At 45.4% G+C, this 18,179-nt stretch overlaps 1 protein-coding gene across 3 annotated transcripts in view; it reads right to left on the bottom strand.

Moving 5' to 3' along the window:
- arhgdig (Rho GDP dissociation inhibitor (GDI) gamma) overlaps nucleotides 1-18,179 on the bottom strand; it is a 53,615-nt gene that overhangs the window by 4,035 nt on the left and 31,401 nt on the right. For 2 of the 3 annotated variants that reach the window (XM_055897727.1, XM_055897713.1), the window contains exons 3-4: nucleotides 16,688-16,771; nucleotides 6,713-6,792 (exon numbers count right to left, since the gene is read on the bottom strand). In XM_055897727.1, the coding sequence (XP_055753702.1) occupies nucleotides 6,713-6,792; nucleotides 16,688-16,771 (164 nt within the window). The remainder of the gene's footprint in view (nucleotides 1-6,712; nucleotides 6,793-16,687; nucleotides 16,772-18,179) is intronic. The other variant, XM_055897720.1, reaches the window with a different exon arrangement.

Below are 18,179 nucleotides of genomic sequence, written 5' to 3'. Positions count from 1 at the left end.
GCTGCTTGGTGAGTCTGAGGGAGAGAGGGCTGCTTGGTGTGTCTGAGGGAGAGGGCTGCTTGGTGAGTCTGAGGGAGAGAGGGCTGCTTGGTGAGTCTGAGGGAGAGAGGGCTGCTTGGTGAGTCTGAGGGAGGGGAGAGAGGGCTGCTTGGTGAGTCTGAGGGAGAGAGGGCTGCTTGGTGAGTCTGAGGGAGAGAGGGCTGCTTGGTGAGTCTGAGGGAGAGGGCTGCTTGGTGAGTCTGAGGGAGAGAGGGCTGCTTGGTGAGTCTGAGGGAGAGGGCTGCTTGGTGAGTCTGAGGGAGGGGGAGAGAGGGCTGCTTGGTGTGTCTGAGGGAGAGAGGGCTGCTTGGTGAGTCTGAGGGAGGGGAGAGAGAGGGCTGCTTGGTGAGTCTGAGGGAGAGGGCTGCTTGGTGAGTCTGAGGGAGGGGGAGAGAGGGCTGCTTGGTGTGTCTGAGGGAGGGGAGAGAGGGCTGCTTGGTGAGTCTGAGGGAGGGGGAGAGAGGGCTGCTTGGTGTGTCTGAGGGAGGGGGAGAGAGGGCTGAGGGAGGGGAGGGGGAGAGGGCTGCTTGGTGTGTCTGAGGGAGGGGGAGAGAGGGCTGCTTGATGAGTCTGGGGGGGAGAGGGCTGCTTGGTGTGTCTGAGGGAGGGGAGAGAGGGCTGCTTGGTGAATACAGTCTCCATCAACACGGGATCATGGCCTTTAAAAGGTGCCTTGTCGGCAATGTGCAATAGGTTTGAATCCCAGCCTAGACCAGAGTATCTCAGAGTTTCATCTGATTCCATAATAATCTGTCATATCAACTAAGATCTTTCTCATTCCCAAGTAGAACTGGTCATGCCACTGTCACCATCCATTAGAATGGGCCTGAACAACATAGATCACTCTCCCTTCTTTCTCACTACTTTTCAACGTCACCTACAACTTCTTCAGACTGAACACAGACGTCTATTTGTTTTTATTTACATGTGGTTGATTTGTCAACTAATTTAAAATCAACACAAAATGTCATCATGTAATTGGATTTAGGTAACAAATTGGGTAAAAAAATAAATTAATAAAAATTCAAATAGAATCAAATGTTATTAGTCACATGCGCCGAATACACCAGGTGTAGACCTTACAGTGAAATGTTGAATACACCAGGTGTAGACCTTACAGTGAAATGCTGAATACACCAGGTGTAGACCTTACAGTGAAATGCTGAATACAACAGGTGTAGACCTCACAGTGAAATGCTGAATACACCAGGTGTAGACCTCGCAGTGAAATGCTGAATACACCAGGTGTAGACCTCGCAGTGAAATGCTGAATACACCAGGTGTAGACCTCGCAGTGAAATGCTGAATACACCAGGTGTAGACCTTGCAGTGAAATGCTGAATACACCAGGTGTAGACCTTGCAGTGAAATGCTGAATACACCAGGTGTAGACCTTGCAGTGAAATGCTGAATACACCAGGTATAGACCTTACAGTGAAATGCTGAATACACCAGGTGTAGACCTTACAGTGAAATGCTGAATACAACAGGTGTAGTAGACCTTACAGTGAAATGCTGAATACACCAGGTGTAGACCTTGCAGTGAAATGCTGAATACACCAGGTGTAGACCTTGCAGGGAAATGCTGAATACACCAGGTGTAGACCTTGCAGTGAAATGCTGAATACACCAGGTGTAGACCTTACAGTGAAATGCTGAATACACCAGGTGTATACCTTACAGTAAAATGCTGAATACAACAGGGGTAGTAGACCTTACAGTGAAATGCTGAATACAACAGGTGTAGACCTTACAGTGAAATGCTGAATACACCAGGTGTAGATCTTACAGTGAAATGCTGAATACAACAGGTGTAGACCTTACAGTGAAATGCTGAATACACCAGGTGTAGACCTTACAGTGAAATGCTGAATACACCAGGTGTAGACCTTACAGTGAAATGCTGAATACAGCAGGTGTTAACCTTACAGTGAAATGCTGAGTACACCAGGTGTAGACCTTACAGTGAAATGCTGAATACACCAGGTGTAGACCTTACAGTGAAATGCTGAATACACCAGGTGTAGACCTTACAGTGAAATGCTGAATACACCAGGTGTAGACCTTACAGTGAAATGTTGAATACACCAGGTGTAGACCTTACAGTGAAATGTTGAATACACCAGGTGTAGACCTTACAGTGAAATGCTGAATACACCAGGTGTAGACCTTACAGTGAAATGCTGAATACACCAGGTGTAGACCTTACAGTGAAATGCTGAATACAACAGGTGTAGACCTTAGTGAAATGTTGAATACACCAGGTGTAGACCTTACAGTGAAATGCTGAATACACCAGGTGTAGACCTTACAGTGAAATGCTGAATACACCAGGTGTAGACCTTACAGTGAAATGCTGAATACACCAGGTGTAGACCTTACAGTGAAATGCTGAATACACCAGGTGTAGACCTTACAGTGAAATGCTGAATACACCAGGTGTTGACCTTACAGTGAAATGTCGAATACACCAGGTGTAGACCTTACAGTGAAATGCTGAATACACCAGGTGTTGACCTTACAGTGAAATGTCGAATACACCAGGTGTAGACCTTACAGTGAAATGCTGAATACACCAGGTGTTGACCTTACAGTGAAATGTCGAATACACCAGGTGTTGACCTTACAGTGAAATGCTGAATACACCAGGTGTAGACCTTACAGTGAAATGCTGAATACACCAGGTGTAGACCTTACAGTGAAATGCTGAATACACCAGGTGTAGACCTTACAGTGAAATGTTGAATACACCAGGTGTTGACCTTACAGTGAAATGCTGAATACACCAGGTGTTGACCTTACAGTGAAATGTTGAATACACCAGGTGTTGACCTTACAGTGAAATGCTGAATACACCAGGTGTAGACCTTACAGTGAAATGCTGAATACACCAGGTGTAGACCTTACAGTGAAATGTTGACTTACGAGCCCCTAAACAACAATGCAGTTAAAAAAAATAGATATAAGAATAAGAATTAAAAGTAAAAAGTAATTAAAGAGCAGCAGTAAAATAACAATAGCGAGACTATATACAGGGGGGTACCGGTACAGAGTCAATGTGCGGGGGCACTGGTTAGTTGAGGTAATATGTACACGTAGGTAGAGTTATTAAAGTGACTATGCATAGATGATAACAACAGAGAGTAGCAGCAGTGTAAAAGAGAGGGGGGGGGGGGGGCAATGCAAATAGTCTGGGTAGCCATTTGATTACATGTTCAGGAGTTTTATGGCTTGGGGGTAGAAGTTGTTTAAAGGCCTCTTGGACCTAGACTTGGCGCTCCGGTACCGCTCGCCGTGCGGTAGCAGAGAGAACAGTCTATGACTAGGGTTGCTGGAGTCTGACAATTTTTAGGGCCTTCCTCTGACACCGCCTGTTTTAGAGGTCCTGGATGGCAGGAAGCTTGGCCCCAGTGATGTACTGGGCTTTACACACTACCCTCTGTAGTGCCTTGCGGTCGGAGGCCGGACAGTTGTCATACCAGGCAGTGATGCAACCCGTAAGAATGCTCTCGATGGTGCAGGTGTAGAACCTTTTGAGGATCTGAGGACCCATGCCAAATCTTTTCAGTCTCCTGAGGGGGAATAGGTTTTGTCGTGCCCTCTTCACGACTGTCTTGGTGTGTTTGGACCATGTTAGTTTGTTGGTGATGTGGAGACCAAGGAACTTGAAGCTCTCAACCTGCTCCACTACAGCCCCGTCGATGAGAATGGGGGCATGCTCGGTCCTCTTTTTCCTGTAGTCCACAATCATCTCCTTTGTCTTGATTATGTTGAGGGATAGGTTGTTATTCTGGCACCACACGGCCAGGTCTCTGACCATCTCCCTATAGGCTGTCTCATCGTTGCCTGTGATCAGGCCTACCACTGTTGTGTCATCGACAAACTTGATGATAGTGTTGGAGTTGTGCCTGGCCGTACAGTCATGAGTGAACAGGGAGTACAGGAGGGGACTGAGCACACACCCCTGAGGGGCCCCTGTGTTGAGGATCAGCGTTGCAGATGTGTTGTTACCTACCCTTACCACCTGGGGATGGCACGTCAGGAAGTCCAGCATCCAGTTGCAGAGGGAGGTGTTTAGTCCCAGGGTCCTTAGCTTATTGATGAGCTTTGAGGGCACTATGGGCTTGAACGCTGAGCTGTAGTCAATGAATAGCATTCTCACATAGGTGTTCCTTTTGTCCAGGTGGGAAAGGGCAGTGTGGAGTGCAATAGAGATTGCATCATCTGTGGATCTGTTAGGGCGGTATGCAAAGTGGAGTGGGTCTAGGGTTTCTGGGATAATGGTGTTGATGTGAGCCATTACCAGCCTTTTAAAGCACTCCATGGCTACAGACGTGAGTGCTACGGGTCGGTAGTCATTTAGGCAGGTTACCTTAGTGTTCTTGGACACAGGGACTATGGTGATCTGCTTAAAACATGTTGGTATTACAGACTCGAACAGGGAGAAGTTGAAAATGTCAGTGAAGACACTTGCCAGTTGGTCAGCACTGGCAAGCATCCGTCTGGCCCTGCGGCCTTGTGAATGTTGACCTGTTTAAAGGTCTTACTCACATCGGCTGAGGAGAGTGTGTTCACACAGTCTTCCGGAACAGCTCGTGCTCTCATGCATATTTCAGTGTTATTTGCCTCGAAGCGAGCATAGAAGTAGTTTAGCTCATCTGGTAGGCTCGTGTCACTGGGCAGCTCTCGGCTGTGCTTCCCTTTGTAGTCTGTAATGGTTTGCAAGCCCTGCCACATCCGAGGAGCGTCAGAGCCGGTGTAGTACGACTCGATCTTAGTCTTGTATTGACGCTTTGCCTGTTTGATGGTTCATCGGAGGGCTTTGCGGGATTTATTATAAGCTTCCGGGTTAGTCCCGCTCCTTGAAAGCGGAAGCTATAGCCTTTAACTCAGTGCAGATGTTGCCTGTAATCCATGGCTTCTGGTTGGGGTATGTACATACGGTCACTGTGGGGACGATGTCATCGATGTACTTATTGATGAAGCCAATGACTGATGTGGTGTACTCCTCAATGCCATCGGAGGAATCTCAGAACATATTCCAGTCTATGCTAGCATAACAGTCCTGTAGCTTAGCATCTGCTTCATTGGACCACTTTTTTATTGATCGAGTCACTGCTGCTTCCTGTTTCAATGTTTGCTTGTAAGCAGGAATCAGGAGGATAGAATTATGGTCAGATTTGCCAAATGGAGGGCGAGGGAGCGCTTTGTATGCGTCTCCTCATACCCTCGTAAAACTGACTATCCTACCGATCCTTGACTTTGGCGATGTCATTTACAAAATAGCCTCCAACACCCTACTCAGCAAACTGGATGTAGTCTATCACAGTGCCATCCGTTTTGTCACCAAAGCCCCACTGGTCATCCCCAAAGCCAACACTTCCTTTGGCCGCCTTTCCTTCCAGTTCTCTGCTGCCAATGACTGGAAGGAACTGCAAAAATCACTGAAGCTGGAGTCTTATATCTCCCTCTCTAACTTTAAGCATCAGCTGTCAGAGCAGTTTACCAATCACTGCACCTGTACACAGCCCATCTGTAAATAGCCCATCCAACTACCTCATCCCCATATTGTTACTTAACTTCTTGCTCTTTTGCATCCCAGTATCTCTACTTGCACATCATCATCTGCACATCTGTCACTTCAGTGTTAATTTGCTAAATTGTAATTATTTCGCCTCTTCGTTTTTGTCACACTGCTTTGCTATATCTTGGCCAGGTCGCAGTTGTAAATGAGAACTTGTTCTCAACTGGCCTACCTGGTTAAATAAAGGTGAAATAAAATTTAAATAAATAAAAAAGAGAAGACGAGAAGAGAGCAGAGAAGAACAGAACAGAACCAAACAGAGCAGAGAAGAACAGAACCAAACAGAGCAGAGAAGAACAGAACAGAACCAAACAGAGCAGAGAAGAACAGAACAGAACCAAACAGAGCAGAGAAGAACAGAACAGAACCAAACAGAGCAGAGAAGAACAGAACAGAACCAAACAGAGCAGAGAAGAACAGAACAGAACCAAACAGAGCAGAGAAGAACAGAACAGAACCAAACAGAGCAGAGAAGAACAGAACAGAACCAAACAGAGCAGAGAAGAACAGAACAGAACCAAACAGAGAAGAGCAGAACAGAACAGAACCAAACAGAGCAGAGAAGAACAGAACAGAACCAAACAAAGCAGAGAAGAACAGAACCAAACAGAGCAGAGCAGAACAGAACCAAACAGAGCAGAACAGAAAGGTGGAGAGGAGATTGATCCCTGATCTGTTCCACCAGTCTTGTGCTTGTCTCCATCCCCCACCAGGTGTCTCCTATTTTCCTCCATTATCCCCTGGGTATTTATACCTGCATTTTCTGTTTGTCTGTAGCCAGTTCATCTTGGTTTGTTAGTTCTTACCAGCGTGTTTCCTGTTTCTCCTCAAGTTCTTGTTTCCTAGTCTTCCCGGTTCTAACCTGTCTGCCTGTCCTGGCCCTGATTGACTCTGCCTAGGACTACGAACCTCGACCTGCCCTTTAATCTGTCCCTTTGTTATAATAAATATTCTGACAACTGAACCATCCGACTCCTGTGTCTCCATCATATCCTGAGTCGTGATAGAGATGTTCTCACCTTAAAGTGTATCTTCACTCTGTAGTCCAGGAGAAAGGAGGAGAGGGGAGGAGGAGGAGAGGGCTCTTACCTTGAAATGTATCTTCACTCTATAGTCCACTCCTTCCTTCATGGTGAAACTCTTCTTCTTCAGAGCCTCCAGGTCACCTGCTGGTCAACACCATGACAACATGAGGTCAACAGATGAGATTATCACTTCAATATTCAAACACAACAGCCAAACTGCAGATTATATCCATATTGTTCTCAAGTTCTCTGTGTCTCTGACTGTCCTCTGGGTCTGGTCTCTGACTGTCCTCTGTGCCTGGTCTCTGACTGTCCTCTGGGTCTGGTCTCTGACTGTCCTCTGGGTCTGGTCTCTGACTGTCCTCTGGGTCTGGTCTCTGACTGTCCTCTGGGTCTGGTCTCTGACTGTCCTCTGGGTCTGGTCTCTGACTGTCCTCTGGGTCTGGTCTCTGACTGTCCTCTGGGTCTGGTCTCTGACTGTCCTCTGGGTCTGGTCTCTGACTGTCCTCTGGGTCTGGTCTCTGACTGTCCTCTGGGTCTGGTCTCTGACTGTCCTCTGGGTCTGGTCTCTGACTGTCCTCTGGGTCTGTTCTCTGTGTCTGTTCTCTGTGTCTGGTCTCTGACTGTCCTCTGGGTCTCTGACTGTCCTCTGGGTCTCTGACTGTCCTCTGGGTCTCTGACTGTCAACTGGGTCTCTGACTGTCCTCTGGGTCTCTGACTGTCCTCTGGGTCTGGTCTCTGTGTCTGGTCTCTGTGTCTGGTCTCTGTGTCTGGTCTCTGTGTCTGGTCTCTGTGTCTGGTCTCTGTGTCTGATCTCTGTGTCTGGTCTCTGACTGTCCTCTGGGTCTGGTCTCTGTGTCTGGTCTCTGTGTCTGGTCTCTGTGTCTGGTCTCTGTGTCTGGTCTCTGTGTCTGGTCTCTGTGTCTGGTCTCTGTGTCTGGTCTCTGTGTCTGGTCTCTGTGTCTGGTCTCTGTGTCTGGTCTCTGTGTCTGGTCTCTGTGTCTGGTCTCTGTGTCTGGTCTCTGACTGTCCTCTGGGTCTGTTCTCTGGGTCTGTTCTCTGTGTCTGGTCTCTGTGTCTGGTCTCTGACTGTCCTCTGGGTCTCTGACTGTCCTCTGGGTCTCTGACTGTCCTCTGGGTCTCTGACTGTCCTCTGGGTCTCTGACTGTCCTCTGGGTCTCTGACTGTCCTCTGGGTCTCTGACTGTCCTCTGGGTCTCTGACTGTCCTCTGGGTCTGGTCTCTGTGTCTGTTCTCTGTGTCTGGGGTTTATAGATTAAATATAAGTCCCAATTGGCACTACTTTGACCAGGGCCCTATGGCACCCTATTCCATATATAGTGCACTACTTTAGACCAGAACCCACTCTAGAACCCTCTGATCACAGATACAGCACAGTAATGGGTGTTTAATACATTTAAACTCTACACTTTACCCTGCTGTAAAAGCCTTATCGTGGAGGGATACAAGGGAGGAGGGGGATGAAGAGTAGGAGGGGGAGGAGGAGGAGGAGGAAGAAGATGAGAAATAAAAGGAGAGAGATGGACAGAGAACAGAGTGGTGATGGTGTTGAAAGGAAGAGAGGGAAGAAGGAAGCAGTAGAGAATAAAGGGAAAGGACAGCACTGATGTGTTGTGGTGGAGACACACACACACACACACACACACACACACACACACACACACACACACACACACACACACACACACACACACACACACACACACACAGCCCTGCCTCTCCCTAGACCTAGTTTAACAGTAACTCCTGGTACTACCAGTTAACATCAAAGTCACATCAGACAACCATTACACTCTCAGAAAAAAGGGTTTGGCTGTCCTCATAGGAGAACCCTTTAGCTCTCTCCTTTATAGTCTCCCACTTTCTCCCTCTCCCTATCACTCTCCCTCACTCTGCCTCTTCCTCTCTCTCTCTCACCCTCCCTCTCTGAAGACAGGATCAGACATTGGTTCCCTGGAGAGTGTTTCTCACTGAGACTGAAAAAATGGGTCAACAATAGAATAACCTCTCTCTCCCTCCCTCTCGCTCCCCCTCCCCCTCTCTCCTCTCTCCCTCTCTCCATCTGCTGTGGTAAAAACCCACAAGCTGCAGACAGAGAGAACCAGCAGATCACATGCAGGTATATCAGGCATCTCTTTTCCCTCTCTGTCTCTCTCACCCTACCTCTCTCTCCATCCCTACCCCTTAGCTTTCCTCTCTGTCTCTCTCACCCTCCCTCTCTCTCAACCTCCCTCCCTCTCCATCCCTACCCCTTAGCTTCCCTCTCTCTCATTTCGGTCTCCTCTTTCCATTAGAAAATCCTTTGACTCTATATAGAACAGGTTGTAGTGAGAATGGAGGAGGGAGCAGCGTAGGGAAAGGAGCTTATTTCTCTCAAATTCTGTGCACAATTTTGTTTACATCCCTGTTAGTGAGAATTTCTCCTTAGCCAAGATAATCCATCCACCTGACAGGTGTGGCATATCAAGAAGCTGATTTAAAAAGCATAATCATTACACAGGTGCACCTTGTGCTGGGGACAATAACAGGCCACTATAAAATGTGCAGTTTTGTTACACAACTCAATACCATAGATGTCTCAAGTTTTGAGGGTGCGTGTAATTGTCATGCTGACTGCAGGAATGTCCACCAGAGCTGTTGCCAGAGAATTGAATGTTAATTTCTCTTCCATAAGCCGCCTCCAATGTCGTTTTAAAAAATTTGGCCGTACATCCAACCGGCCTCACAACCGCAGACCACGTGTATGGCGTTATGTGGGCGAGCGGTTTGCTGATGATAACATTGTGAAAGTTCCTGTTTATTATCTGTTGTCACACCCTGATCTGTTTCACCTGCCTTTGTGATTGTCTCCACCCCCCTCCAGGTGTCGCCCATCTTCCCCATTATCCCCTGTGTACATATACCTGTGTTCTCTGTTTGTCTGTTGCCAGTTGGTCTTGTTTGTCAAGTCAACCAGCGTTTTGTCTCAGCTCCTGCTTTTCCCCGGTCTCTCTTTTCTCATCCTCCTGGTTTTTGACCCTTGCCTGTCCTGACCCTGATCCCGCCCGCCTAACCACTCTGCCTGCCCCTTACCCTGAGCCTGCCTTCCATCCTGTACCTTTGCCCCACCTCTGGATTACCGACCTCCGCCTAGGCGGCACTATGTACTGTATAATGTAATGATGAAGGGCTAGCTCTGGTCCAACGTTAGTTAAGCCAACTCTATGAGGTATCTACATGACATCATCATTATGTACTGTATAATGTAATGATGTCATGATGAAGGGCTAGCTCTGGTCCAACGTTAGTTAAGCCAACTCTATGAAGTATCTACATGACATCATCATTATGTACTGTATAATGTAATGATGTCATGATGAAGGGCTAGCTCTGGTCCAACGTTAGTTAAGCCAACTCTATGAGGTATCTACATGACATCATCATTATGTACTGTATAATGTAATGATGTCATGATGAAGGGCTAGCTCTGGTCCAACGTTAGTTAAGCCAACTCTATGAGGTATCTACATGACATCATCATTATGTACTGTATAATGTAATGATGTCATGATGAAGGGCTGGCTCTGGTCCAACGTTAGTTAAGCCAACTCTATGAGGTATCTACATGACATCATCATTATGTACTGTATAATGTAATGATGTCATGATGAAGGGCTAGCTCTGGTCCAACGTTAGTTAAGCCAACTCTATGAGGTATCTACATGACATCATCATTATGTACTGTATAATGTAATGATGTCATGATGAAGGGCTGGCTCTGGTCCAACGTTAGTTAAGCCAACTCTATGAGGTATCTACATGACATCATCATTATGTACTGTATAATGTAATGATGAAGGGCTAGCTCTGGTCCAACGTTAGTTAAGCCAACTCTATGAGGTATCTACATGACATCATCATTATGTACTGTATAATGTAATGATGTCATGATGAAGGGCTAGCTCTGGTCCAACGTTAGTTAAGCCAACTCTATGAGGTATCTACATGACATCATCATTATGTACTGTATAATGTAATGATGTCATGATGAAGGGCTGGCTCTGGTCCAACGTTAGTTAAGCCAACTCTATGAGGTATCTACATGACATCATCATTATGTACTGTATAATGTAATGATGTCATGATGAAGGGCTAGCTCTGGTCCAACGTTAGTTAAGCCAACTCTATGAGGTATCTACATGACATCATCATTATGTACTGTATAATGTAATGATGTCATGATGAAGGGCTAGCTCTGGTCCAACGTTAGTTAAGCCAACTCTATGAAGTATCTACATGACATCATCATTATGTACTGTATAATGTAATGATGAAGGGCTAGCTCTGGTCCAACGTTAGTTAAGCCAACTCTATGAAGTATCTAAATGACATCATCATTATGTACTGTATAATGTAATGATGAAGGGCTGGTTCTGGTCCAACGTTAGTTAAGCCAACTCTATGAAGTATCTACATGACATCATCATTATGTACTGTATAATGTAATGATGAAGGGCTGGTTCTGGTCCAACGTTAGTTAAGCCAACTCTATGAGGTATCTACATGACATCATCATTATGTACTGTATAATGTAATGATGTCATGATGAATGGCTAGCTCTGGTCCAACGTTAGTTAAGCCAACTCTATGAGGTATCTACATGACATCATCATTATGTACTGTATAATGTAATGATGTCATGATGAAGGGCTAGCTCTGGTCCAACGTTAGTTAAGCCAACTCTATGAAGTATCTACATGACATCATCATTATGTACTGTATAATGTAATGATGAAGGGCTAGCTCTGGTCCAACGTTAGTTAAGCCAACTCTATGAAGTATCTACATGACATCATCATTATGTACTGTATAATGTAATGATGAAGGGCTGGTTCTGGTCCAACGTTAGTTAAGCCAACTCTATGAAGTATCTACATGACATCATCATTATGTACTGTATAATGTAATGATGAAGGGCTGGTTCTGGTCCAACGTTAGTTAAGCCAACTCTATGAAGTATCTACATGACATCATCATTGTGTACTGTATAATGTAATGATGAAGGGCTGGTTCTGGTCCAACGTTAGTTAAGCCAACTCTATGAAGTATCTACATGACATCATCATTATGTACTGTATAATGTAATGATGAAGGGCTGGTTCTGGTCCAACGTTAGTTAAGCCAACTCTATGAAGTATCTACATGACATCATCATTATGTACTGTATAATGTAATGATGAAGGGCTGGTTCTGGTCCAACGTTAGTTAAGCCAACTCTATGAAGTATCTACATGACATCATCATTATGTACTGTATAATGTAATGATGAAGGGCTGGTTCTGGTCCAACGTTAGTTAAGCCAACTCTATGAAGTATCTACATGACATCATCATTATGTACTGTATAATGTAATGATGAAGGGCTGGTTCTGGTCCAACGTTAGTTAAGCCAACTCTATGAAGTATCTACATGACATCATCATTATGTACTGTATAATGTAATGATGAAGGGCTGGTTCTGGTCCAACGTTAGTTAAGCCAACTCTATGAAGTATCTACATGACATCATCATTATGTACTGTATAATGTAATGATGAAGGGCTGGTTCTGGTCCAACGTTAGTTAAGCCAACTCTATGAAGTATCTACATGACATCATCATTATGTACTGTATAATGTAATGATGTCATGATGAAGGGCTAGCTCTGGTCCAACGTTAGTTAAGCCAACTCTATGAGGTATCTACATGACATCATCATTATGTACTGTATAATGTAATGATGTCATGATGAAGGGCTAGCTCTGGTCCAACGTTAGTTAAGCCAACTCTATGAAGTATCTACATGACATCATCATTATGTACTGTATAATGTAATGATGAAGGGCTAGCTCTGGTCCAACGTTAGTTAAGCCAACTCTATGAAGTATCTACATGACATCATCATTATGTACTGTATAATGTAATGATGAAGGGCTGGTTCTGGTCCAACGTTAGTTAAGCCAACTCTATGAAGTATCTACATGACATCATCATTATGTACTGTATAATGTAATGATGAAGGGCTGGTTCTGGTCCAACGTTAGTTAAGCCAACTCTATGAAGTATCTACATGACATCATCATTATGTACTGTATAATGTAATGATGAAGGGCTGGTTCTGGTCCAACGTTAGTTAAGCCAACTCTATGAAGTATCTACATGACATCATCATTATGTACTGTATAATGTAATGATGAAGGGCTGGTTCTGGTCCAACGTTAGTTAAGCCAACTCTATGAAGTATCTACATGACATCATCATTATGTACTGTATAATGTAATGATGAAGGGCTGGTTCTGGTCCAACGTTAGTTAAGCCAACTCTATGAAGTATCTACATGACATCATCATTATGTACTGTATAATGTAATGATGAAGGGCTGGTTCTGGTCCAACGTTAGTTAAGCCAACTCTATGAAGTATCTACATGACATCATCATTATGTACTGTATAATGTAATGATGAAGGGCTGGTTCTGGTCCAACGTTAGTTAAGCCAAGTCTATGAAGTATCTACATGACATCATCATTATGTACTGTATAATGTAATGATGAAGGGCTGGTTCTGGTCCAACGTTAGTTAAGCCAACTCTATGAAGTATCTACATGACATCATCATTATGTACTGTATAATGTAATGATGAAGGGCTGGTTCTGGTCCAACGTTAGTTAAGCCAACTCTATGAAGTATCTACATGACATCATCATTATGTACTGTATAATGTAATGATGAAGGGCTGGTTCTGGTCCAACGTTAGTTAAGCCAACTCTATGAAGTATCTACATGACATCATCATTATGTACTGTATAATGTAATGATGAAGGGCTGGTTCTGGTCCAACGTTAGTTAAGCCAACTCTATGAGGTATCTACATTACAGCATCGGTCTCTCACTCTGCATCTCTCTCTCTCTACCTCTCTCTACCTCTCTCTACCTCTCTCTACCTCTCTCTACCTCTCTCTACCTCTCTCTACCTCTCTCTACCTCTCTCTACCTCTCTCTACCTCTCGCTCTCTCTCAATTCAATTCAATTCAAGGAGCTTTATTGGCATGGGAAACACGTTAACATTGCCAAAGCAAGTGAAGTAGATAATATACAAACGTCTCTCTCTCTCTGCAGCTCTCGCTACATCTCTCTCTCTCTAACTCTCTCTCTGTTTCTCTCTCTCTTGGATGGTTCTATCGCCTAGCAACCAGGTGACCTTTCCCATTTGTCTCAGTCTCACTTTGTTTGTATGTGTGTGTGTGTGTGTGTGTGTGTGTGTGTGTGTGTGTGTGTGTGTGTGTGTGTGTGTGTGTGTGTGTGTGTGTGTGTGTGTGTGTGTGTGTGTGTGTGTGTGTGTATGTATGTGTGTGTTGGTTATCCTTTGTGAAATAGAAGATAGTGGTGTATACTTGGATATCGTCTCATTCGAGGGAAGCCCCTTCGCACCCACCCACACAATCACCCACCCACCCGCCCACCCACAGTTTATCTACCAGAAAACAGAAAGTCCCACCACACACACAGACACACTGATGCACACAGACACACCCACTAGCGCACAAGTCATCCACAGGAGAACACACACACAAACACTCTCACACGCCGACACACACACACACACACGCCAGACACCACACACACACACCAGACACCACACACACAAGACACCACACACACCAGAAACACCACACACACAAGACACCACGCACCAGACACCACACACACCAGACACACCACACACACCAGACACACCAGACACACCACACACACCAGACACACCAGACACCACACACACCAGACACCACACACACCAGACACCACACACACGGTCCTCCACAGTCTCCTGCTCTGTGGGAGGATGACATCATCATGGCTCTGCAGGATGGGGCGTTGACACATTATTATGCTGAGCTGTCCCCTGACACACACACACACACCCACACACCACACACACACACACACACATATACTGTATATATGCACATACAGACACAGAAAGACAAATACACCCACTAGTGCATACACAGTCCCCAAGAACAGGATCCAGTACCTGGTCTTCCTCCATCCCAGAATAACAGTGGAACTAAACCATACATACCCTCATCCCACCACTGAATTCATTCATTTTGGAGCCTCATCCCACCACTGAATTCATTCATATTGGAGCCTCATCCCACCACTGAATTTATTCATATTGGAGCCTCATCCCACCACTGAATTCATTCATATTGGAGCCTCATCCCACTACTGAATTCATTCATATTGGAGCCTCATCCCACTACACTGAATTCATTCATATTGGAGACTCATCCCACCACTGACTTCATTCATATTGGAGCCTCATCCCACTACACTGAATTCATTCATCATATTGGAGCCTCATCCCACCACTGAATTCACTCATATTGGAGCCTCATCCCACTGAATTCATTCATATTGGAGCCTCATCCCACTACACTGAATTCATTCATCATATTGGAGCCTCATCCCACCACTGAATTAATTCATATTGGAGCCACATTCCACCACTGAATTTATTAATAGTGGAGCCTCATCCCACTACACTGAATTCATTCATATTGGAGCCTCATCCAACTACACTGAATTCATTCATATTGGAGCCTCATCCCACCACTGAATTCACTCATATTGGAGCCTCATCCCACCACTGAATTCATTCATATTGGAGCCTCATCCCACCACTGAATTCACTCATATTGGAGCCTCATCCCACTACACTGAATTCACTCATATTGGAGCCTCATCCCACCACTGAATTCACTCATATTGGAGCCTCATCCCGCTACACTGAATTCACTCATATTGGAGCCACTGAATTCATTCATATTGGAGCCTCATCCCACTACACTGAATTCATTCATCATATTGGAGCCACATTCCACTACACTGACTTCATTCATATTGGAGCCTCATCCCACTACACTGAATTCACTCATATTGGAGCCTCATCCCACTACACTGAATTCATTCATATTGGAGCCTCATCCCACTACACTGAATTCACTTATATTGGAGCCACTGAATTCATTCATATTGGAGCCTCATCCTACTACACTGAATTCACTCATATTGGAGCCTCATCCCACTACACTGAATTCACTCATATTGGAGCCTCATCCCACTACACTGAATTCATTCATATTGGAGCCTCATCCCACCACTGAATTCATTCATCATATTGGAGCCACATTTTACTACACTAAATTCAGAGAGTTACATGTCATAGATGGAGAGATAGTGAGTGCAGGAGAGGGATGGAGAGATAGTGAGGGCAGTAGAGGGATGGAGAGATAGTGAGTGCAGGATAGGGATGAGAGATGGAGAGATAGTGAGGGCATGAGAGGGATGGAGGGATGGAGAGATAGTGAGGGCAGTAGAGGGATGGGGAGATAGTGAGGGCAGGAGAGGGATGGAGGGATGGAGAGATGGTGAGGGCAGGAGAGGGGTGGAGGGATGGAGAGGGAAGGAGAGGGATGGAGGGATGGAGAGATAGTGAGGGCAGGAGAGGGATGGAGGGATGGAGAGGGAAGGAGAGGAATGGAGAGATAGTGAGGGCATGAGAGGGATGGAGGGATGGAGAGATAGTGAGGGCAGGAGAGGGATGGAGGGATGGAGAGATAGTGAGGGCAGGAGAGGGATGGAGGGATGGAGAGATGGTGAGGGAAGGAGAGGAATGGAGAGATAGTGAGGGCAGGAGAGGGATGGAGGGATGGAGAGATGGTGAGGGCAGGAGAGGGATGGAGGGATGGATAGATAGTGAGGGCAGGAGAGGGATGGAGGGATGGAGAGATAGTGAGGGCAGGAGAGGGATGGAGGGATGGAGAGATAGTGAGGGCAGGAGAGGGATGGAGGGATGGAGAGATAGTGAGGGCAGGAGAGGGATGGAGGGATGGAGAGATAGTGAGGGCAGGAGAGGGATGGAGGGATGGAGAGATGGTGAGGGAAGGAGAGGAATGGAGAGATACCAGGGACCAGGGATAAAGGAGTGGTATTTACCTGAGAGGTCCATGGTGATGGGGCCAGGTGCTTGGTCACACATCAGGGTCAGTCTGGTGACCTGGACATTGGGAATGGTCGGGTCTGAAAAATCAGAGAGGGTGTGTGTGTGTGTGTGTGTGTGTGTGTGTTCTTGTTGTTAATATTGAGTTATAGCTATTATTAAAGCAGCATTAACACCAGATACCAGGATGAATCAACCAGATACCAGGATGAATCAACTAGATACCAGGATGAATCAACTAGATACCAGGATGAATCAACTAGATACCAGGATGAATCAACTAGATACCAGGATGAATCAACTAGATACCAGGATGAATCAACTAGATAACAGGACGAATCAACTCTAGTACCAACATTACTGTGGTCTTTGATGCAGGGCCCAGTACCAGCATTACTGTGGTCTTTGATGCAGGGCCCAGTACTAACATTACTGTGGTCTTTGATGCAGGGCCCAGTACCAGCATTACTGTGGTCTTTGATGCAGGGCCCAGTACCAGCATTACTGTGGTCTTTGATGCAGGGCCCAGTACCAGCATTACTGTGGTCTTTGATGTGGTCTTGCAATAAAAGCGATTCCATGTCAATTGCTAGAAAGCACACACAGTAACACACACTGACCACAGTAACACACACTGACCACAGTAACACAGTAACACAGTAACACACACTGGCCACAGTAACACACACTGACCACAGTAACACACACTAACCAAAGTAACACAGTAACACAGTAACACACACTGACCACAGTAACACACACTGACCACAGTAACACACACTAACCAAAGTAACACAGTAACACAGTAACACACACTGACCACAGTAACACACACTAACCAAAGTAACACAGTAACACAGTAACACACTGACCACAGTAAGACACAGTAACACAGTAACACACAGTAACACAGTAACACACACTGACCACAGTAACACAGTAACACACTGACCACAGTAACACACAGTAACACAGTAACACAGTAAGACACTGACCACAGTAACACAGTAACACAGTAACACAGTAACACACTGACCACAGTAACACAGTAAGACACTGACCACAGTAACACAGTAACACAGTAACACAGTAACACAGTGACCACAGTAACACAGTAACACAGTAACACACTGACCACAGTAACACACTGACCACAGTAACACAGTAACACAGTAACACACTGACCACAGTAACACAGTAACACAGTAACACACTGACCACAGTAACACAGTAACACACTGACCACAGTAACACAGTAACACAGTATGACACAGTAACACAGTAAGACACAGTAACACACTGACCACAGTAACACAGTAACACACTGACCACAGTAACACAGTAACACAGTAACACACTGACCACAGTAACACAGTAACACAGTAACACACTGACCACAGTAACACAGTAACACACTGACCACAGTAACACAGTAACACAGTATGACACAGTAACACAGTAAGACACAGTAACACACTGACCACAGTA

Source organism: Salvelinus fontinalis, chromosome 2 (genome assembly GCF_029448725.1).
Source record: "Salvelinus fontinalis isolate EN_2023a chromosome 2, ASM2944872v1, whole genome shotgun sequence".
Lineage (NCBI taxonomy): Eukaryota > Metazoa > Chordata > Actinopteri > Salmoniformes > Salmonidae > Salvelinus > Salvelinus fontinalis.
The sequence above is the reverse complement of the archived record's forward strand: the minus strand, read 5'-3'. Positions and strand labels throughout refer to the sequence as shown.